General features: G+C 37.6%; 1 protein-coding gene across 1 annotated transcript in view; it reads right to left on the reverse strand.

Moving 5' to 3' along the window:
• Positions 1 to 16,748, reverse strand: part of CWF19L2 (CWF19 like cell cycle control factor 2) — a 174,126-nt gene that overhangs the window by 61,855 nt on the left and 95,523 nt on the right. The window contains exon 14 of the mRNA XM_053595609.1: positions 15,352 to 15,489. Coding sequence (XP_053451584.1) covers positions 15,352 to 15,489 — 138 coding nt within the window. The remainder of the gene's footprint in view (positions 1 to 15,351; positions 15,490 to 16,748) is intronic.

The following is a 16,748-nucleotide window of genomic DNA, read 5'->3' on the forward strand; positions in this document are numbered from 1 at the left end:
GCTGAGGCAGATGGATTGCTTGAGCTCGGGAGTTTGAGACCAGCCTGAGCAAGAGCAAGACCTCATTTCTACTAAAAATAGAAAAACTAGCCAGGTGGTGTGGCATGCGCCTGTAGTCCCAGCTACTTGGGAAGCTGGGGCAAGAAGATCCCTTGAGCCCAGAAGTTTGAGGATGCTGTGAACTATGATGCCATGAAACTCTCCTGAGGACGACAAAGTAAGACTGTCTCAAACAAAAGAAAGAAAGAAAGAAAGAAAAGAAAAATGGATAAACTATTGAACCAGTATATTCAATTGTCAACCATTTAAACTTTGGCCAAAATCTGAGAGACCTCTACTAAAATCCTCATAAAATCTTACCACAGTCAAAAACTGGGACATGTTCACAACTGATGCCACTAAATACCCAGTAAGATAGCTGTTATCTAAAACAAAACAAAACAAAACAAAACAAAAAAAAAAGAAAAGAAAATAAGTATTAGCAAGAATGTAAAGACACTGGAACTCTAGTGCATTGCTGGCAGTAGTGGGAAGTGTGCAAACTCTGGGAAAAACCTGGTAGTTCCTCAAAAAGCCAAACATGGAGTTACCATTTGATCCAGCAATTCCACTTCTAGATATAAACCCCAGTGAAATTGTGAAACTTGCTAAGTGGAATAAGTCACATGCAAAAGGGTAAGTATTGTATGATTCTGCTTATCATGAGTGCCCCAGAATAGAAACATTCCCATGAAGGTGTTACCTCTGACCCGAGGGCCAGGAGTAGGAAGGCAGGAAGAGGGGTCACTGTTTAATAGGTATAAAGCTTCTGTCTGAGAGGATCAAAAACCTCTGGAAATGGACAATGGTGATGGTTGCAAAATACTGTCAATGTACTTAATGCCACTGAATTATACACTTAAAAATGGTTACAATGGTAACTTTTATGTTATGTGTATTTTACCATTAAAAAAAATCATGACCTGGACTAAAGAACATTAATGTATTTTTCTGGTGTTCCTATCTCCTTCCCACTCCCCTTTATCCCTAGGGGAGGTTCAGAAAAACAAAAATACTTTATTAAGCAGCTTGTACTGTATTCAAGCCTACAACTTTTGGAAAAATCAATAAACTAAGTCAATATTTATCTTACTTAGTTCCATAAAAGCATAATATCACTTCTACTATTTTATGACATCCAAATTTCAAATTTCCATTAGGGGACAGCACAGGAACGTATACATGGTTTTATACTCTTGAATTAGCCTCTTCCAAAGCTAATTTCACTCCATATCTATGAAAGTCTATGAAAATGAAAATGACTATTATGAGAACTAAAATGCTCAAAGGGGTCTGCAATAAGTTGGCAATTTTCCAGATTCCTCATCGTATTCTACTCATATGTTTAAGAAAGGTATATCACTTAATCCTTCAAATTTTGTTATCAATATTACAGGGCAATGTAATATTAATAATGGAATGGAATGTTACAGTTTACTGTTTATAGTTTACTGAAAATTCAAAAGTAGAGGATTTCAAGTCTATATCATTATGAAAACACATAATGTATTTAAGATTACTTCCAGCAGAAAATATATTAAGACTTAAAGTGTCAGAAATGCAGAAAAAATAAAACTGTCAATAGAAATACAAGTATCTTTTATTAGACAATAAAATCATCTTGTTTTCTCATAATTTAAAGTAAAAGCCTAATGACTTCACGTCTTTTTTCTCTCCCTTACCATTACTCTCTTGTATCTTCCATCCTTCCTCCCCTCCAGTCCATTTTTAGTGCTCTATCAGTACAAAAAGTATAAAATTACTGCCCACGGTGGTAACAAACTTAATGAGGAAAGACGTATATAGATCTCATGAAGACATGCCTGAGTTTACGTTGCCAAGGAAACACTGACGTCTTAAATTTTAAAAGGAAGAGTTTATATTTAAAGTGTGTTGGCATCAACAGAATGTATTTTAAGAAGCAGCAAAACATACATAGCTTACTATTCCTAGATACCCATGAAGGAACCATGAAAACTGAACAAAAACAATTAAGTTTAAGTAACAATCAACAACTATCCATTAACATGAGTCACTTGAATGTTTCAAACTGGACGTTAAAAGGTGAGGCTTCCAGTGCCGGCTTTTCCAACTCATTAGCTGTGGGAACTAGGAAAATTACCTGGCCTTGTGTAAGCCATTTCATTCTTTTAGAGCTTCAGTTTCCTCATTTGTAAAATGTGGAAGGTTAAGCAAGTTTAGAAGGGTTCCTTTCCAGAATCTAAAATTCTCTGGTTACGTAATTTTACAGGAAAAAAGTTATTTACCAAAAAGAAGTTACTATTAATTTATACCTACTATCTTCTGGAAAATCATAATAAATGGGACCAATATACCCTCTTCTTCAGAATATTTTTTATTGTTCCCCTTTTTTCATTAATAATGAGGGGACACATTTGAGGAAAAATGAGAAATATACAAAGGATTTTTAAAAAACAACAACCATAATTCCTCTATTCAAATACAGTCAAGTTAGTGTTTGATATCTTAACCTCGTTATAAGGAAGACATACTACTAAAGATCTAAAGGTAAAATAATACTGGAAAGAACATGAATATAAATAATCTGAATTTAAGGTAAATAAACAACGACAGCTGAAGACAACACAGTTTCCCTAAATACTGACTAGCAGCAACAGTCTAGGTATCCAACATGAAGCCTTTCCTGTCACCCCAGTTTACATTACCAGGTTACCCTGGTGTTACCTGTTGTCATAGTACTCTGCATACCCACAATCACTAAACTCATACTTCACAGTTCCTTATTTAATGTTTCTTTCCCCCCACCAGCCTCATCAGCTCATGCAAAGATCATGTCTTCATGCACCAGTGAGTCCCAGTAGAATACCTCACACACTGGGTGACATCAGTTAACATTTGCAGACTAAATAAACCAGGGGTACTCAAACTTTTTAAATGGGGGGCCAGTTCACTGTCCCTCAGACCACTGGCGGGCCAGATTATAGTTTAAAAAAAAAAAAAACTATGAACAAATTCCTATGCACACTGCACATATCTTATTTTGAAGTAAAAAAAAACAAAACGGGAACAAATACAATCACACTGCCGCATATGGCCCGCGGGCCGTAGTTTGAGGACCCCTGAAATAAACAGTCTTATTCCATACCAGCTAGTCCTGATGGGCTACTTTTACCAATTTCAGGTAAACCACTAAGTAAGAAAAGGTGAGTATCCCTTATCTGAAACACTTGGTAACAAAAGTGTCTCAGATTTCAGATTTTCTTGCATTTTGGAATACTTGCATACACAAATATCTTGGAGAGGGAACCCAAGTTTACACATGAAACTCATTTATGTTTTGTATATACCTTATACATTACCTGAATTTTATACCAAGTTTTCAATAATTTTGTGCACAAAACCAAGTTTGTATACATTAAACATCAGAAAGCAAAGGTGTCACTATTATTAGCCACCCAAGGTCAGCACTCAAAAAGTTTAGAATTTTAGGGTACTCTGGATTTTGAATTTCTGGATTAGGGATGCTAAATCTGTGCCCAAATTCAAAGATATTTGTATTAAAAGTATGTGCTATTTAGATATCCTAATTTAGACATTAATAAACTCCCAGGCCAAATCAAGCCAGCTACCTATTTTTATAAATAAAAGTTTGTTGGGATATAGTCATACACATTCATATACATAGTGTGCATAGAGGCTTTTGTGCAGAGCTGGTACTTCCAACAGAAAGGCAAAAATATTCGCTATCTAGACCTCTACAGAAAGTTCACCAACTTCTGTCCTAGACCAATGCTTGCCAACTAATAATAAAAAGAAACAAAGGACAATGAGCTTTTGTGTTCATTTATGAAAATATGTAACATATCCAAAGCATACACCAATATTATCATCTTTAAAAATGCAATGACTAAGCCAATTTAGTTTATAAACTTTTAAGAGTTAAAAGAATTAAGCACAGTATTTACAGAAATGGTCAGTACACCAAATATGTACTTTGTTTTTCTATAATTACTTCAAAGTTTTAACAGAGCTGATTTTAATTACTTAACATACAAAACAAATTGCTACTATGCTATAGTTAATTATCAGGAAGGGTAAACTAAAAACCACAATGCAAAATCAGTACTTCCAAAGCAACCTGTGTCTCCATTAGCTCCACTGCAGGTTAAGTGGGAACTGGCTGTATTAAAAAAAAAAAACTTTTCTTCTTTTTTAAGAGAAACCGTCTAATATGATTCAATACTATCCCTTCAGCTCTCACACACAAATCAATTTTCAGCCATGAAAAGTAAACATAATTGATTGCAAGAGAGCAAAGGGCTAGAGTTTACTGCATTTACTTAGTTGCTATAAGCAAATTAACATCTAACATCTCCATTAAATAATACAAAATAAACAATTTGCTTGGATATAAATAAAACCCTTGTCAAAAATGTTAGTACAATATTATGACAAATTCAAAATACATAAATTGATCAGCACTTTTTTGAAAAATCTAGATTGAATGTCAATCATCTGTACACTCAATAATTTGTAGGTTCACTTAATGCTATAGATTCTGATCAGTATCTTTTGAAATTATTAGGTAATGAGGGTGGAGCAAGATGGCGGCCGAGTAACAGCTTCCCTACAAATGAGGATATGTAATGGTGAGTCTGGGGAGATAAGACTCCAGGCATCTCTGGCTAGTGGGATCTCCCTATAATCATCCCTTTGAGGATACAGGGAATCAGCAAGGGACTTCTTGACCCCAAGAGGAGGACAAAACAGTGGAAAACTGGCAAGTGGTTGCGTGTGTTCGATGGACCTAATCCCGCTGGCAACTGTAAGTACAAGCAGCAGTGAGACTGCAAACCGGAAAGGCCTTACCTGTGAACTGTTTCAGTGTTTTTGGACTTGGCACTCAGTTGAACTACCTTGGAAGGAGCTTGAGCAGGGGGGCGGAGAACTTTGGGCAATGTCTAGGACCCCAGACTGAGCCGCTGAGCCAGACAGAGCTAATAGTATTCGGCTATGGGCCGCAGGCAAATGGAAAGCACAAAAAAGCAAGCGTTGCTATACTATTCGCAGACGCAATAGGCTTTAAACCAACCGAAATAAGGAAAGATAAGGATGGACACTTCATATCTGTTAAAGGTAATACTCAATATGATGAGATCTCAATTATTAATATTTACGCACGCAACCAGAACGCACCTCACTTTATAAGAGAAACGCTAACAGACATGAGCAACTTGATCTCCTCCAGTTCCATAGTAGTTGGAGATTTTAACACCCCTTTAGCAGTGCGGACAGATCCTCCAAAAAGAAGCTAAGCAAAGAAATTTTAGATTTAAACTTAACCATTCAACATCTGGACTTAACAGACATCTACAGCACATTTCATCCCAACAAAACTGAATACACATTCTTCTCATCAGCCCACAGAATATACTCCAAAATTGAACACATCCTAGGTCACAAATATAACCTCAGCAAAGTTAAAAAAATAGAAAGTATTCCTTGCATCATCTCAGACCATCATGGAATAAAAGTTGAACTCAATAACAACAGGAACCTGCATACCCATACAAAAACATGGAATTAAACAACCTTATGCTGAAGGATAGATGGGTTATAGATGAGATTAAGAAATCACCAAATTTTCAGGCGGCGCAAGATGGCAGCCGAGTAACAGCTTCTTTGCGTCTGGGCACCGTGAGTCTGGGGAGATAGGACTCCAGGCATCTCTGCTGGTGGGATCTGCCTATCATCACCCCTGAGAGGATACAGGGAGTCAGCGAGAGACTTCTGGACCCCAAGAGGAGGACTAAAACAGTGGAAAACCGGCAAGTGGTCGCGTGTGTTCAATCCGTCTAAACCCGCCGCAACTGTAAGTTCAGTAGCAGCGAGACTGCAAACCAGAAAGGCCTTACCTGTGAACTGTTTTGGTGTCTTTGGACTTGGCACTCAGCTGAACTGCCTTGGGGAGAGCCTGAGCGGGAGTGCAGAGAACTTTGGCCGTTGTCTAGGGCACCAGTCTGAGCCGCTGAGCCAGACGGAGCTAATAGTGTTTGGCTCTGGGTCACAGGCAGCCATTGTGAGCGATCTGCCCCGGCAAGCTCCGCCCTCAGGGTGGCAGAACTAGAATTGGGTGGGAGCTGGTAACCCAGCGACCAAGTAGCCTAAGGGCGGGGTCTGAGCCACCTTGCAGCACTAACCCTCGGGGGCAGAGGGAGACCAGATTTGGCACACACGGTAAGTGGATAGCCACTTCAGCAGTGATTCCAGCGACAAGCACTTCCCTGGGAAAGCTTCTGCTCAGCCAGTGAACAAGTTCAAAGTGCCTTTTAAGTGGGCTAAAGAGAGATTTAGGGTGTCTACTTGCTGGGGTTTGAGAAACTAGCAGCCTCCAGTCGTATCAGAACTGTGATTAACACATCATACCCCAGAAGAGAACGTGTCGCCCAGACAATATTCAATAACATATACATACTGCTTTGTTTTTGGTTGTGTTTGTTTTTTGGTTTGGTTGTTTTTTTTTGTTTATTTTGATATTGTTGATGTTCCTTTGTTTTTTAAGTTCAACCAATTCCATACAGATCCTTTTTCTTTCTCAATTTTTCTAGTTTAATTATAATTTCCCATAGCTGCTATTTCAATAATTAGAACTTCATTTTTGTTAGTGTTCCTCCCGCTATTATTTGGTTTTCCACCCAATTTTATCCCGTAAAGTTTTCTGCTTGCTTGTTTTGGTTTGATTTATACCATTTTTGTCTTTCCTCTCTACTTGGTGGAGGTGGGGTACTGTGTCTGATCAGGTTAGCAAAGAGCTGCTGACCTCAAGGGAACCGCCAAACTGGGCACCCCCAGAAGGTGGTTTTTTTTTTAAGGTTGTATCAAAGTACCCTACTGTACACCTATATTGCTCTGTCTCCCTCTTTCTGTGCCTCTCTTCTCTTTCTCAATATTCCTTTTACCCACCCCCTCTCTTTCTCTATTTTTCTTTTTTTTTCTGAACACTCGGTCGTCCTTTCTTTCATCCCTTTCTTGCTCTTCAACCTTCTCACCCTTCTGGTCCTGTAACCCTTAGGCCACAGGCACGAGAACTTAAAGAGCAAGAGGAAGTGAAAGGAAAATTAGGGCAAGGAAACAGATAAAAGAAATCACTCATGAGGAAGAATCAGCAGAAAACTCCAGGCAACATGAAGAACCAGCCCAGAACAACCCTGCCAAGGGACCATGAGGTAGCTATTGCAGAGGATTCCACCTATAAAGAAATGTTAGGAATGACAGAAAGGGAACTTAGAATACACATGTTGAAAACAATGAAAGAAATGATGGAAACAATGAAGGAAACTGCTAATAAAGTGGAAAATAACCAAAAGGAAATTCAAAAACAGAATCAAATAAGAGATGAACGATATGAAGAATAAAAAAAGGATATGGCAGAGCTGAAGGAACTGAAACAGTCAATTAGGGAACTTAAAGATGCAATGGAAAGTATCAGCAACAGGTTAGACCATGCAGAAGAAAGAATTTCAGAGGTAGAAGACAAAGTTCTTGAGATAACTCAGACAGTAAAAGAGGCAGAAAAGAAGAGAGAAAGCAGAACGTTCACTGTCAGAATTATGGGACTTTATGAAGCATTCCAACATACGAGTTATAGAAATTCCAGAAGGGGGAGAAGAATGCCCAGGAGGAACGAAAGCCATACTAGAGAATATTATAAAAGAAAATTTCCCAAATATCACCAAAGATTCTGACACACTGCTTTCAGAGGGCTATCGGACCCCAGGTCGCCTCAACTCTAACCGAGCTTCTCCAAGACACATTGTGATAAACCTGTCCAAAGTCAGAAGAAAAGATTCTGCAAGCTGCCAGGAGTAAGCGCCAGTTGACCTATCAGAGTGACCGCAGACTTCTCTAATGAAACTTTCCAAGCAAGAAGACAAGGGTCATCTACCTTTAATCTACTTAAACAGAACAATTTCCACCCAGAATTCTGTACCCTGCTAACCTAAGCTTCAAAATTAACAAAGAAATCAAATTATCTACAGATATAGAAACATTGAGGAAATTCGCCGCAACAAGACCAGCTCTACAGGAAATATTTCAACCTGTTCTGCACACTGACCACCACAATGGATCAGCAGCAAAGTAAGAACTCAGAAATTAAAGGACAGGACCTAACCTCCACAGTGATGCAAAAGATAAAACTAAGCAATGGACTCTCACCAGATAAGACAAATAGAATACTACCAAACTTATCAATTATCTCAATAAATGTTAATGGCTTGAATTCCCCACTGAAGAGACAAAGATTGGTTGACTGGATTAAGAAACACAAGCCATCCATTTGCTGTCTGCAAGAAACACACCTGGCTTCAAAAGGCAAATTAAGGCTCCGAGTCAAAGGTTCGAAGACAATTTTTCAGGCAAATGGAATTCAGAAGAAAAGAGGAGTTGCAATCTTATTTTCAGATACATGTGGATTTAAAGCAACTAAAGTCAAAAAAGACAAAGATGGTCACTTTATATTGCTCAAGGGAAAAATATAACAAGAAGACATTTCAATTCTAAATATTTATTCACCCAATTTAAATGTTCCCAGATTCTTGAAACAGACCTTACTCAGTCTGAGCAATATGATATCTGATAATACCATAATAACAGGGGACCTTAACACTCCTCTTACAGAGCTGGACAGATCCTCTAAACAGAAATTAAACAAGGATATAAGAGATTTAAATGAGACCCTAGAACAACTGTGCTTGATAGACGCATATAGAACACTCCATCCCAAAGATAAAGAATATACATTCTTCTCATCACCCCATGGAACATTCTCCAAAATTGATCATATCCTGGGACACAAAACAAATATCAACAGAATCAAAAGAATTGAAATTTTACCTTGTATCTTCTCAGACCATAAGGCACTAAAGGTGGAACTCAACTCTAACAAAAATGCTCGACCCCACCCAAAGGCATGGAAATTAAACAATCTTCTGTTGAATAACAGATGGGTGCAGGAAGAAATAAAACAGGAAATCATTAACTTCCTTGAGCATAACAACAATGAAGACACAAGCTACCAAAACCTGTGGGATACTGCAAAAGCAGTTTTGAGAGGAAAATTCATCGCTTTAGATGCCTACATTCGAAAAACAGAAAGAGAGCACATCAACAATCTCACAAGAGATCTTATGGAATTGGAAAAAGAAGAACAATCTAAGCCTAAACTCAGTAGAAGAAAAGAAATATCCAAAATCAAATCAGAGATCAATGAAATTGAAAACAAAAGAATCATTCAGAAAATTAATGAAACAAGGAGTTGGTTTTTTGAAAAAATAAATAAAATAGATATACCATTGGCCAGACTAACGAGAAATAGAAAAGTAAAATCTCTAATAACCTCAATCAGAAATGATAAAGGGGAAATAACAACTGATCCCACAGAGATACAAGAGATCATCTCTGAATACTACCAGAAACTCTATGCCCAGAAATTTGACAATGTGAAGGAAATGGATCAATATTTGGAATCACACCTTCTCCCTAGACTCAGCCAGGAAGAAATAGAGCTCCTGAACAGACAAATTTCAAGCACTGAGATCAAAGAAACAATAAAAAAATCTTCCAACCAAAAAATGCCCTGGTCCAGATGGCTTCACTGCAGAATTCTATCAAACCTTCAAGGAAGAGCTTATTCCTGTACTGCAGAAATTATTCCAAAAAATTGAGGAAGAAGGAATCTTCCCCAACACATTCTACGAAGCAAACATCACCCTGATACCAAAACCAGGAAAAGACCCAAAAACGGAGAATTTCAGACCAATCTCACTCATGAATATAGATGCAAAAATTCTCAACAAAAACCTAGCCAATAGATTACAGCTTATCATCAAAAAAGTCATTCATCATGATCAAGTAGGCTTCATCCCAGGGATGCAAGGCTGGTTTAACATACGCAAGTCTATAAACGTTATCCACCATATTAACAGAGGCAAAAATAAAGATCACATGATCCTCTCAATAGATGCAGAAAAAGCATTTGATAAAATCCAGCATCCTTTTCTAATTAGAACACTGAAGAGTATAGGCATACGTGGCACATTTCTAAAACTGATTGAAGCTATCTATGACAAACCCACAGCCAATATTTTACTGAATGGAGTAAAACTGAAAGCTTTTCCTCTTAGAACTGGAACCAGACAAGGTTGTCGTCTGTCACCTTTACTATACAACGTAGTGCCGGAAGTTCTAGCCAATACTATTAGGCAAGACAAGGAAATAAAGGGAATCCAAATGGGAGCAGAGGAGGTCAAACTCTCCCTCTTTGCTGATGACATGATCTTATACTTAGAGAACCCCAAAGATTCAACCACAAGACTCCTAGAAGTCATCAAAAAATACAGTAATGTATCAGGATATAAAATCAATGTCCACAAGTCAGTAGCCTTTGTGTACACCAATAACAGTCAAGATGAGAAGCTAATTAAGGACACAACTTCCTTCACCATAGTTTCAAAGAAAATGCAATACCTAGGAATATACCTAACGAAGGAGGTGAAGGACCTCTATAACGAAAACTATGAACTCCTCAGAAAGGAAATAGCAGAGGATATTAACAAATGGAAGAACATATCATGCTCATGGATGGGAAGAATCAACATTGTTAAAATGTCTATACTTCCCAAAGCGATCTACCTATTCAATGCCATTCCTATCAAAATACCAACATCGTACTTTCAAAATTTGGACAAAATGATTCTGCGTTTTGTATGGAACCGGAAAAAACCCCGTATGGCTAAGGCAGTTCTCTGTAACAAAAATAAAGCTGGGGGCATCAGCATACCAGATTTTAGTCTGTACTACAAAGCCATAGTGCTCAAGACAGCATGGTACTGGCACAAAAACAGAGACATAGACACTTGGAATCGAATTGAAAACCAAGAAATGAAACTAACATTTTACAACCACCTAATCTTTGATAAACCAAACAAGAACATACCTTGGGGGAAAGACTCCCTATTCAATAAATGGTGTTGGGAGAACTGGATGTCTACATGTAAAAGACTGAAACTGGACCCATACCTTTCCCCACTCACAAAAATTGATTCAAGATGGATAAAGGACTTAAATTTAAGGCATGAAACAATAAAAATCCTCCCAGAAAGCATAGGAAAAACACTGGAAGATATTGGCCTGGGGAAAGACTTCATGAAGAAGACTGCCATGGCAATTCCAACAACAACAAAAATAAACAAATGGGACTTCATTAAACTGAAAAGCTTCTGTACAGCTAAGGAGACAATAACCAAAGCAAAGAGACAACCTACACAAAGGGAAAGGATATTTGCATATTTTCAATCAGACAAAAGCTTGATAACTACGATCTATAGAGAACTCAAATTAATCCACATGAAAAAAGCCAACAATCCCATATATCAATGGGCAAGAGACATGAATAGAACTTTCTCTAAAGATGACAGATGAATGGCTAACAAACACATGAAAAAATGTTCATCATCTCTATATATTAGAGAAATGCAAATCAAAACAACCCTGAGATATCATCTAACCCCAGTGAGAATGGCCCACATCACAATATCTCAAAACTGCAGATGCTGGCGTGGATGTGGAGAGAAGGGAACACTTTTACACTGCTGATGGGACTGCAAACTAGTACAACCTTTCTGGAAGGAAGTATGGAGAAACCTCAAAGCACTCAAGCTAGACCTCCCATTTGATCCTGCAATCCCATTACTGGGCATCTACCCAGAAGGAAAAAAATCCTTTTATCATAAGGACAGGACACTTGTACTAGACTGTTTATTGCAGCTCAATTTACAATCGCCAAAATGTGGAAACAGCCTAAATGCCCACCAACCCAGGAATGGATTAACAAGCTGTGGTATATGTATACCATGGAATACTATTCAGCCATTAAAAAAATGGAGACTTTACATCCTTCGTATTAACCTGGATGGAAGTGGAAGACATTATTCTTAGTAAAGCATCACAAGAATGGAGAAGCATGAATCCTATGTACTCAATTTTGATATGAGGACAATTAATGACAATTATGGTTATGGGGGGGAAGCAGAAAGAGGGAAAGAGGGAGGGGGGTGGGGCCTTGGTGTGTGTCACACTTTATGGGGGCAAGACATGATTGCAAGAGGGACTTTACCTAACAATTGCAATCAGTGTAACTGGCTTATTGTACCCTCAATGAATCCCCAACAATAAAAAAAAAAGAAAAAAAAAAAAAAAAAAAAGAGGGACTTTACCTAACAATTGCAATCAGTGTAACCTGGCTCATTGTACCCTCAATGAATCCCCAACAATAAAAATTAAAAAGTAAATAAATAAAAAAAAAAAAGAAATCACCAAATTTTTAGAACAAAACAATAATCAAGACAGGAATTATCAGAACCTCTGGGATACTACAAAGGCAGTCCTAAGACAGAAATTTATAGCACTGTAAGCCTTACTCCAGAAAACGGAAAGAGAGGATGTTAATAACTTAATGGGATATCTCAAGCAACTGGAGAAGGAAGAACACTCCAACCCCAAACTCAGCAGAAGAAAAGAAATAACCAAAATCAGAGCACAATTAAATGAAATTGAAAACAAAAGAATTATACAACACCTCAATAAATCCAAAAGTTGGTTTTTTGAAAAGATCAATAAAATAGATAAACCTTTGGCCAACCTAACCAGGAAAAAAAGAGTAAAATTTCTCATTTCATCAATCAGAAATGGTAACGATGAAATAACAACAGACCCCTCAGAAATTCAAAAAATCCTTAACGAATACTACAAGAAACTCTACTCTCAGAAATACGAAAATCTGAAAGAAATTGACCAGTACCTGGAAGCCTGCCACCTACCAAGTCTTAGCCAGAACAAAGTAGAAATGTTGAACAGGCCCATATCAAGTTCTGAAATAGCATCAACTATACAAAATCTCCCTAAAAAGAAAAGCACAGGACCAGATGGCATTACGTCAGAATTCCACCAAACCTTTAAAGAACTAGTACCTATATTACTAAACCTCTTCCAAAATATAGAAAAAGAAGGAATATTACCCAACACATTCTACGAAGCAAACATCACCTTGATCCCCAAACCAGGGAAAGACCCAACAAGAAAAGAAAATTATAGACCAATATCACTAATTTCAACATATGGCACCAGCAATGCCCTGACTCCTAACACTTCTTACCAGTACTAATATAGTACTGTCCCGCCTAAGTGATCTCCCTGCTTCCATTCTTGCTACTCTAAACAAAAATTCTGTCAAAAGAGAAACCAAATCATGACTCAGCCATGTGACAAACCTTCAAATGGCTTCATCCTTAAGACAAAAGTACTTCTCACACCCCGTGAGGCCCTGCGGGGTCTGAGTGTGCTGCTTCCGTCCTCACCTTCTGTCTTTCCTTTTCTCCATCTACTCCCAGTCACAATTATCTCTTGGTGTCTCTTGATTTCTTGAAGCTTGTCACTGCTTCAGAGTCTTTGCATCTGCTGTGTCTTTCACTCGGAATAATCTTCCCTCAGATATTCACAGGAACCACTCCCTCACTTTGTTCAGTGAATACTGAAACATCACCTCCACAGAAAGGCCTCCCTTCAGCACTCTACTGAAAATACTACTTCATCTCCATCTACTCTGTGCCATTCTCTACAGTAATATTTTCTATTTTGTAATATGTTCTGGGTATTTGTTCACTGTCACATCCACTAGAAATATAAGCTCCTTCAGGGCCTGAACCTTGACTTGATTGCTTCTCTATAACTCCTACCTAAAATGGTATCTGGAACAAATTAGGTGTTCAATAACAACTGTGAAATTAATAAATGACTATTATAATTTCTAACAAAGATTTTTCTCTAGTGTATAAACGTGAATGGACTATATGATTAGCAAAACTATATTTAATTTAGACTTCCATTTAAAGTGGCATCATTCTTGAAAAGGAAACTCTCATAAAAATATATCCTCCTCCTTTCTGCATTAAATTTCCAGACCCTAGAAAATTTTAGCATTTCACCCAGAATTAAAAGAGGTAAAATTATCCTAATGGGATAAAGTTAAGATTGCATGTAATTCTTGAGGAAGAGTTTAAACTGTGTTTATTTTATTTCCTCCTCAAAACATACACACACAGAGCTTTATTTTAGTTCTAAGTTAATTTTTGAGCAGGGAATACAGTCACAGTAAAAAAAATAAAAGACTGTAAGTCTGAAAAGGTATACAGTGAAAGGTCTCCCTATCCCATGCATATCTCTTTCAAATAACCAGTTCAAGCTCTCACTACCAAAAGGTAACCATTAGTAATACCATAAGGGTTTGGTAATTTTTTTCTGTAAACAGCCAGACAGTAAATATTTGCAACTTGGTGGCCTATGCACTGTGTCACAACCCCTCAATGCAACCATTAGAGTGAAAGCAGCCTGCAATAATATGTAAATGTATGTATATGGTTATATTTCAATAAAACTTTATTTGCAAATATATAGGTGGTAAGCTCAATTATTTCCATGGGGGGGCAAATATTACAGAGCTAAGTTTAAATATAATGTCTCTTCATAGAACGTTTTAACAATAGTGTTTAGAAAGGACTACAGTGAAAGAGGCTGCAACAAAGAATGCTACTCAAAACAAAAATTCATCCTGCTACGCATAACAATGTGCTAATATATTTTCATACAAATAAGACATTATTACAAGACACCTTCTCCATAATCCATAATGTACTACTCCAGATAGTTTCTTCTACTTTCTCATGGCATAATTAAGAAGGATTGGAAGAACATTAAGACAAGACAGATTGCCATTTCTAAAGGACAGCACTGGAAGAACATAAATAAGTAAGTGTAAAAAGACAAGACAAACTGGTAATCTAACTAGCGGCACATTGCCAATCACTAAACTCTGGCCTAGGCTCAGTGCCCGTAGCACAGTGGTTATGGCGCCAGCCACATACACCGAAGGTGGTGGGTTCAAACCCAGCCTGGGCCAGCTAAACAACTACAACAACAACAATAAACTCTGGCCTAAAATATTCTCTTAAATGACAGTAGATTAAACATACAATTAAAATCTTCACAGAATACATTAAAGTAAACCAGAGTCTATATTTTTTAAAAAAACACAATTTCAAATATATATCTCTCAATTGTATTGATTTCAAAATTTATGTTCTTAATGTGTCTTATAAAGGATTTAATTTACTAAAAGCAATCAAGGTTAGAGAGAACCAGATCTCTCTGAAAAGTAGATCACTGTTAAAGAATTAGCTTCTCAAAATTTAAATGTATTCTAGGAATATATCTTACCTTAGATGCCATTCTCATAAAAAGGTTGTTTTGATTTTCTGCTGTTCCCATCTTTTCATTTCTGACTAAATCGTTTAGGCTTAGATTATCATCATCATGAAAGTATCTGACCCTTTCTTTTTCCTCATGGGTTGAAACCTAAGACAAAATGAACATTATTAATTTAGTTAAAACGTGAGTCTCTGAAGTATTCATTACCAGATTACCTATAAATCTGATATTAAATGCAAAACTCCCACTATGTTTCCTTTTAGTTGATCCCATTCTACCTGCTTCCATGTGAAAGAACTCCCATGATAATACCACCCCCTACTTCTGCCCCTTTACTCTCCATTTCCCCAGGATGATGGCTTGACATTATCTGGTTTCTGAGTTTTGATTAAAGAGCAAAACTACTCTATCCCTTCTTCTCTCTTCTCTGCTCTTCTCTTCCCTGTAGTTAAAACTCTTTACCACTATTGGGGAAAGTCTACAGTTACCTAGAGAAGGAGTAAGCATATCAAAAACAGAGGTAAAGTATGAAAAAATCCACTGCTATGGACTTAATATTTGCATCACCCCAGAATTCATATGTTGAAATCCCAATGTGAAATCATTAGAAGGTGAGGTCTTTTAGGTCATGAGTGTGAAGCCCTCATGGATGGAATTAGTAACCCTATTAAAAAAAAAAATGCCAATTTTTCTCTCTCCCTCTCTTTCTTTCTTTCCCCTCTCTGCCACACGAGGGCACAAGAAAAAGACCACCTTCTACAAATCAGAAAGTACAGCCTCACTAGACAGTGACTCTGCCAGCACGCTGATGTTGGACTGCCTAGTCTCTGAACTGTAAGAAATAAATTTCTGTTGTTTAAGCCTCCCAGTCTACGGTATGCTGCTATAATATCCCTAACTAAGTCAGCACTTTTAATTATTAAACTCTCATCCCACAAACAGCTTTATCAACAACAGCTGATATTCTGATTCCCAACTAATTCACTCCTGGGCGTTCCAGCCAGTTCTCTAACCAGGTACAGAGAAGAAAAGTGCCATTTATTTCCTCACCACTCAAGTTTCCCCAAAGCTTCTCTCACATTTCCTTAACCAAACAAAACCTGGTCTTCAACACCTCTGAGATCTTTGGAACCAGAGTCCCACTATTTTTCCCAACATTATTATTCTTTCTTTCACTAGCTTAAACTTCATGTTCCGCCATGATTTCAATCACACCCTGGTCCAGACACTTAATTTCCAGCTCTCTTATCCTTTCATTATATTCCAAGAGCAAGCTCTAACCCTGAATAAATGTGTCTGCCTCTTTGCTCCTGTGTCTAGATGGCTCAGCAGGTGCACAGCATGTAAGTCTAAGAAGGCCCTGATGCCTTCTGGCAATGCATTCACGGACCCCTATTCAGTCCTGT

Source organism: Nycticebus coucang, chromosome 6 (genome assembly GCF_027406575.1).
Source record: "Nycticebus coucang isolate mNycCou1 chromosome 6, mNycCou1.pri, whole genome shotgun sequence".
In the NCBI taxonomy this organism is placed as follows: Eukaryota; Metazoa; Chordata; class Mammalia; order Primates; family Lorisidae; genus Nycticebus; species Nycticebus coucang.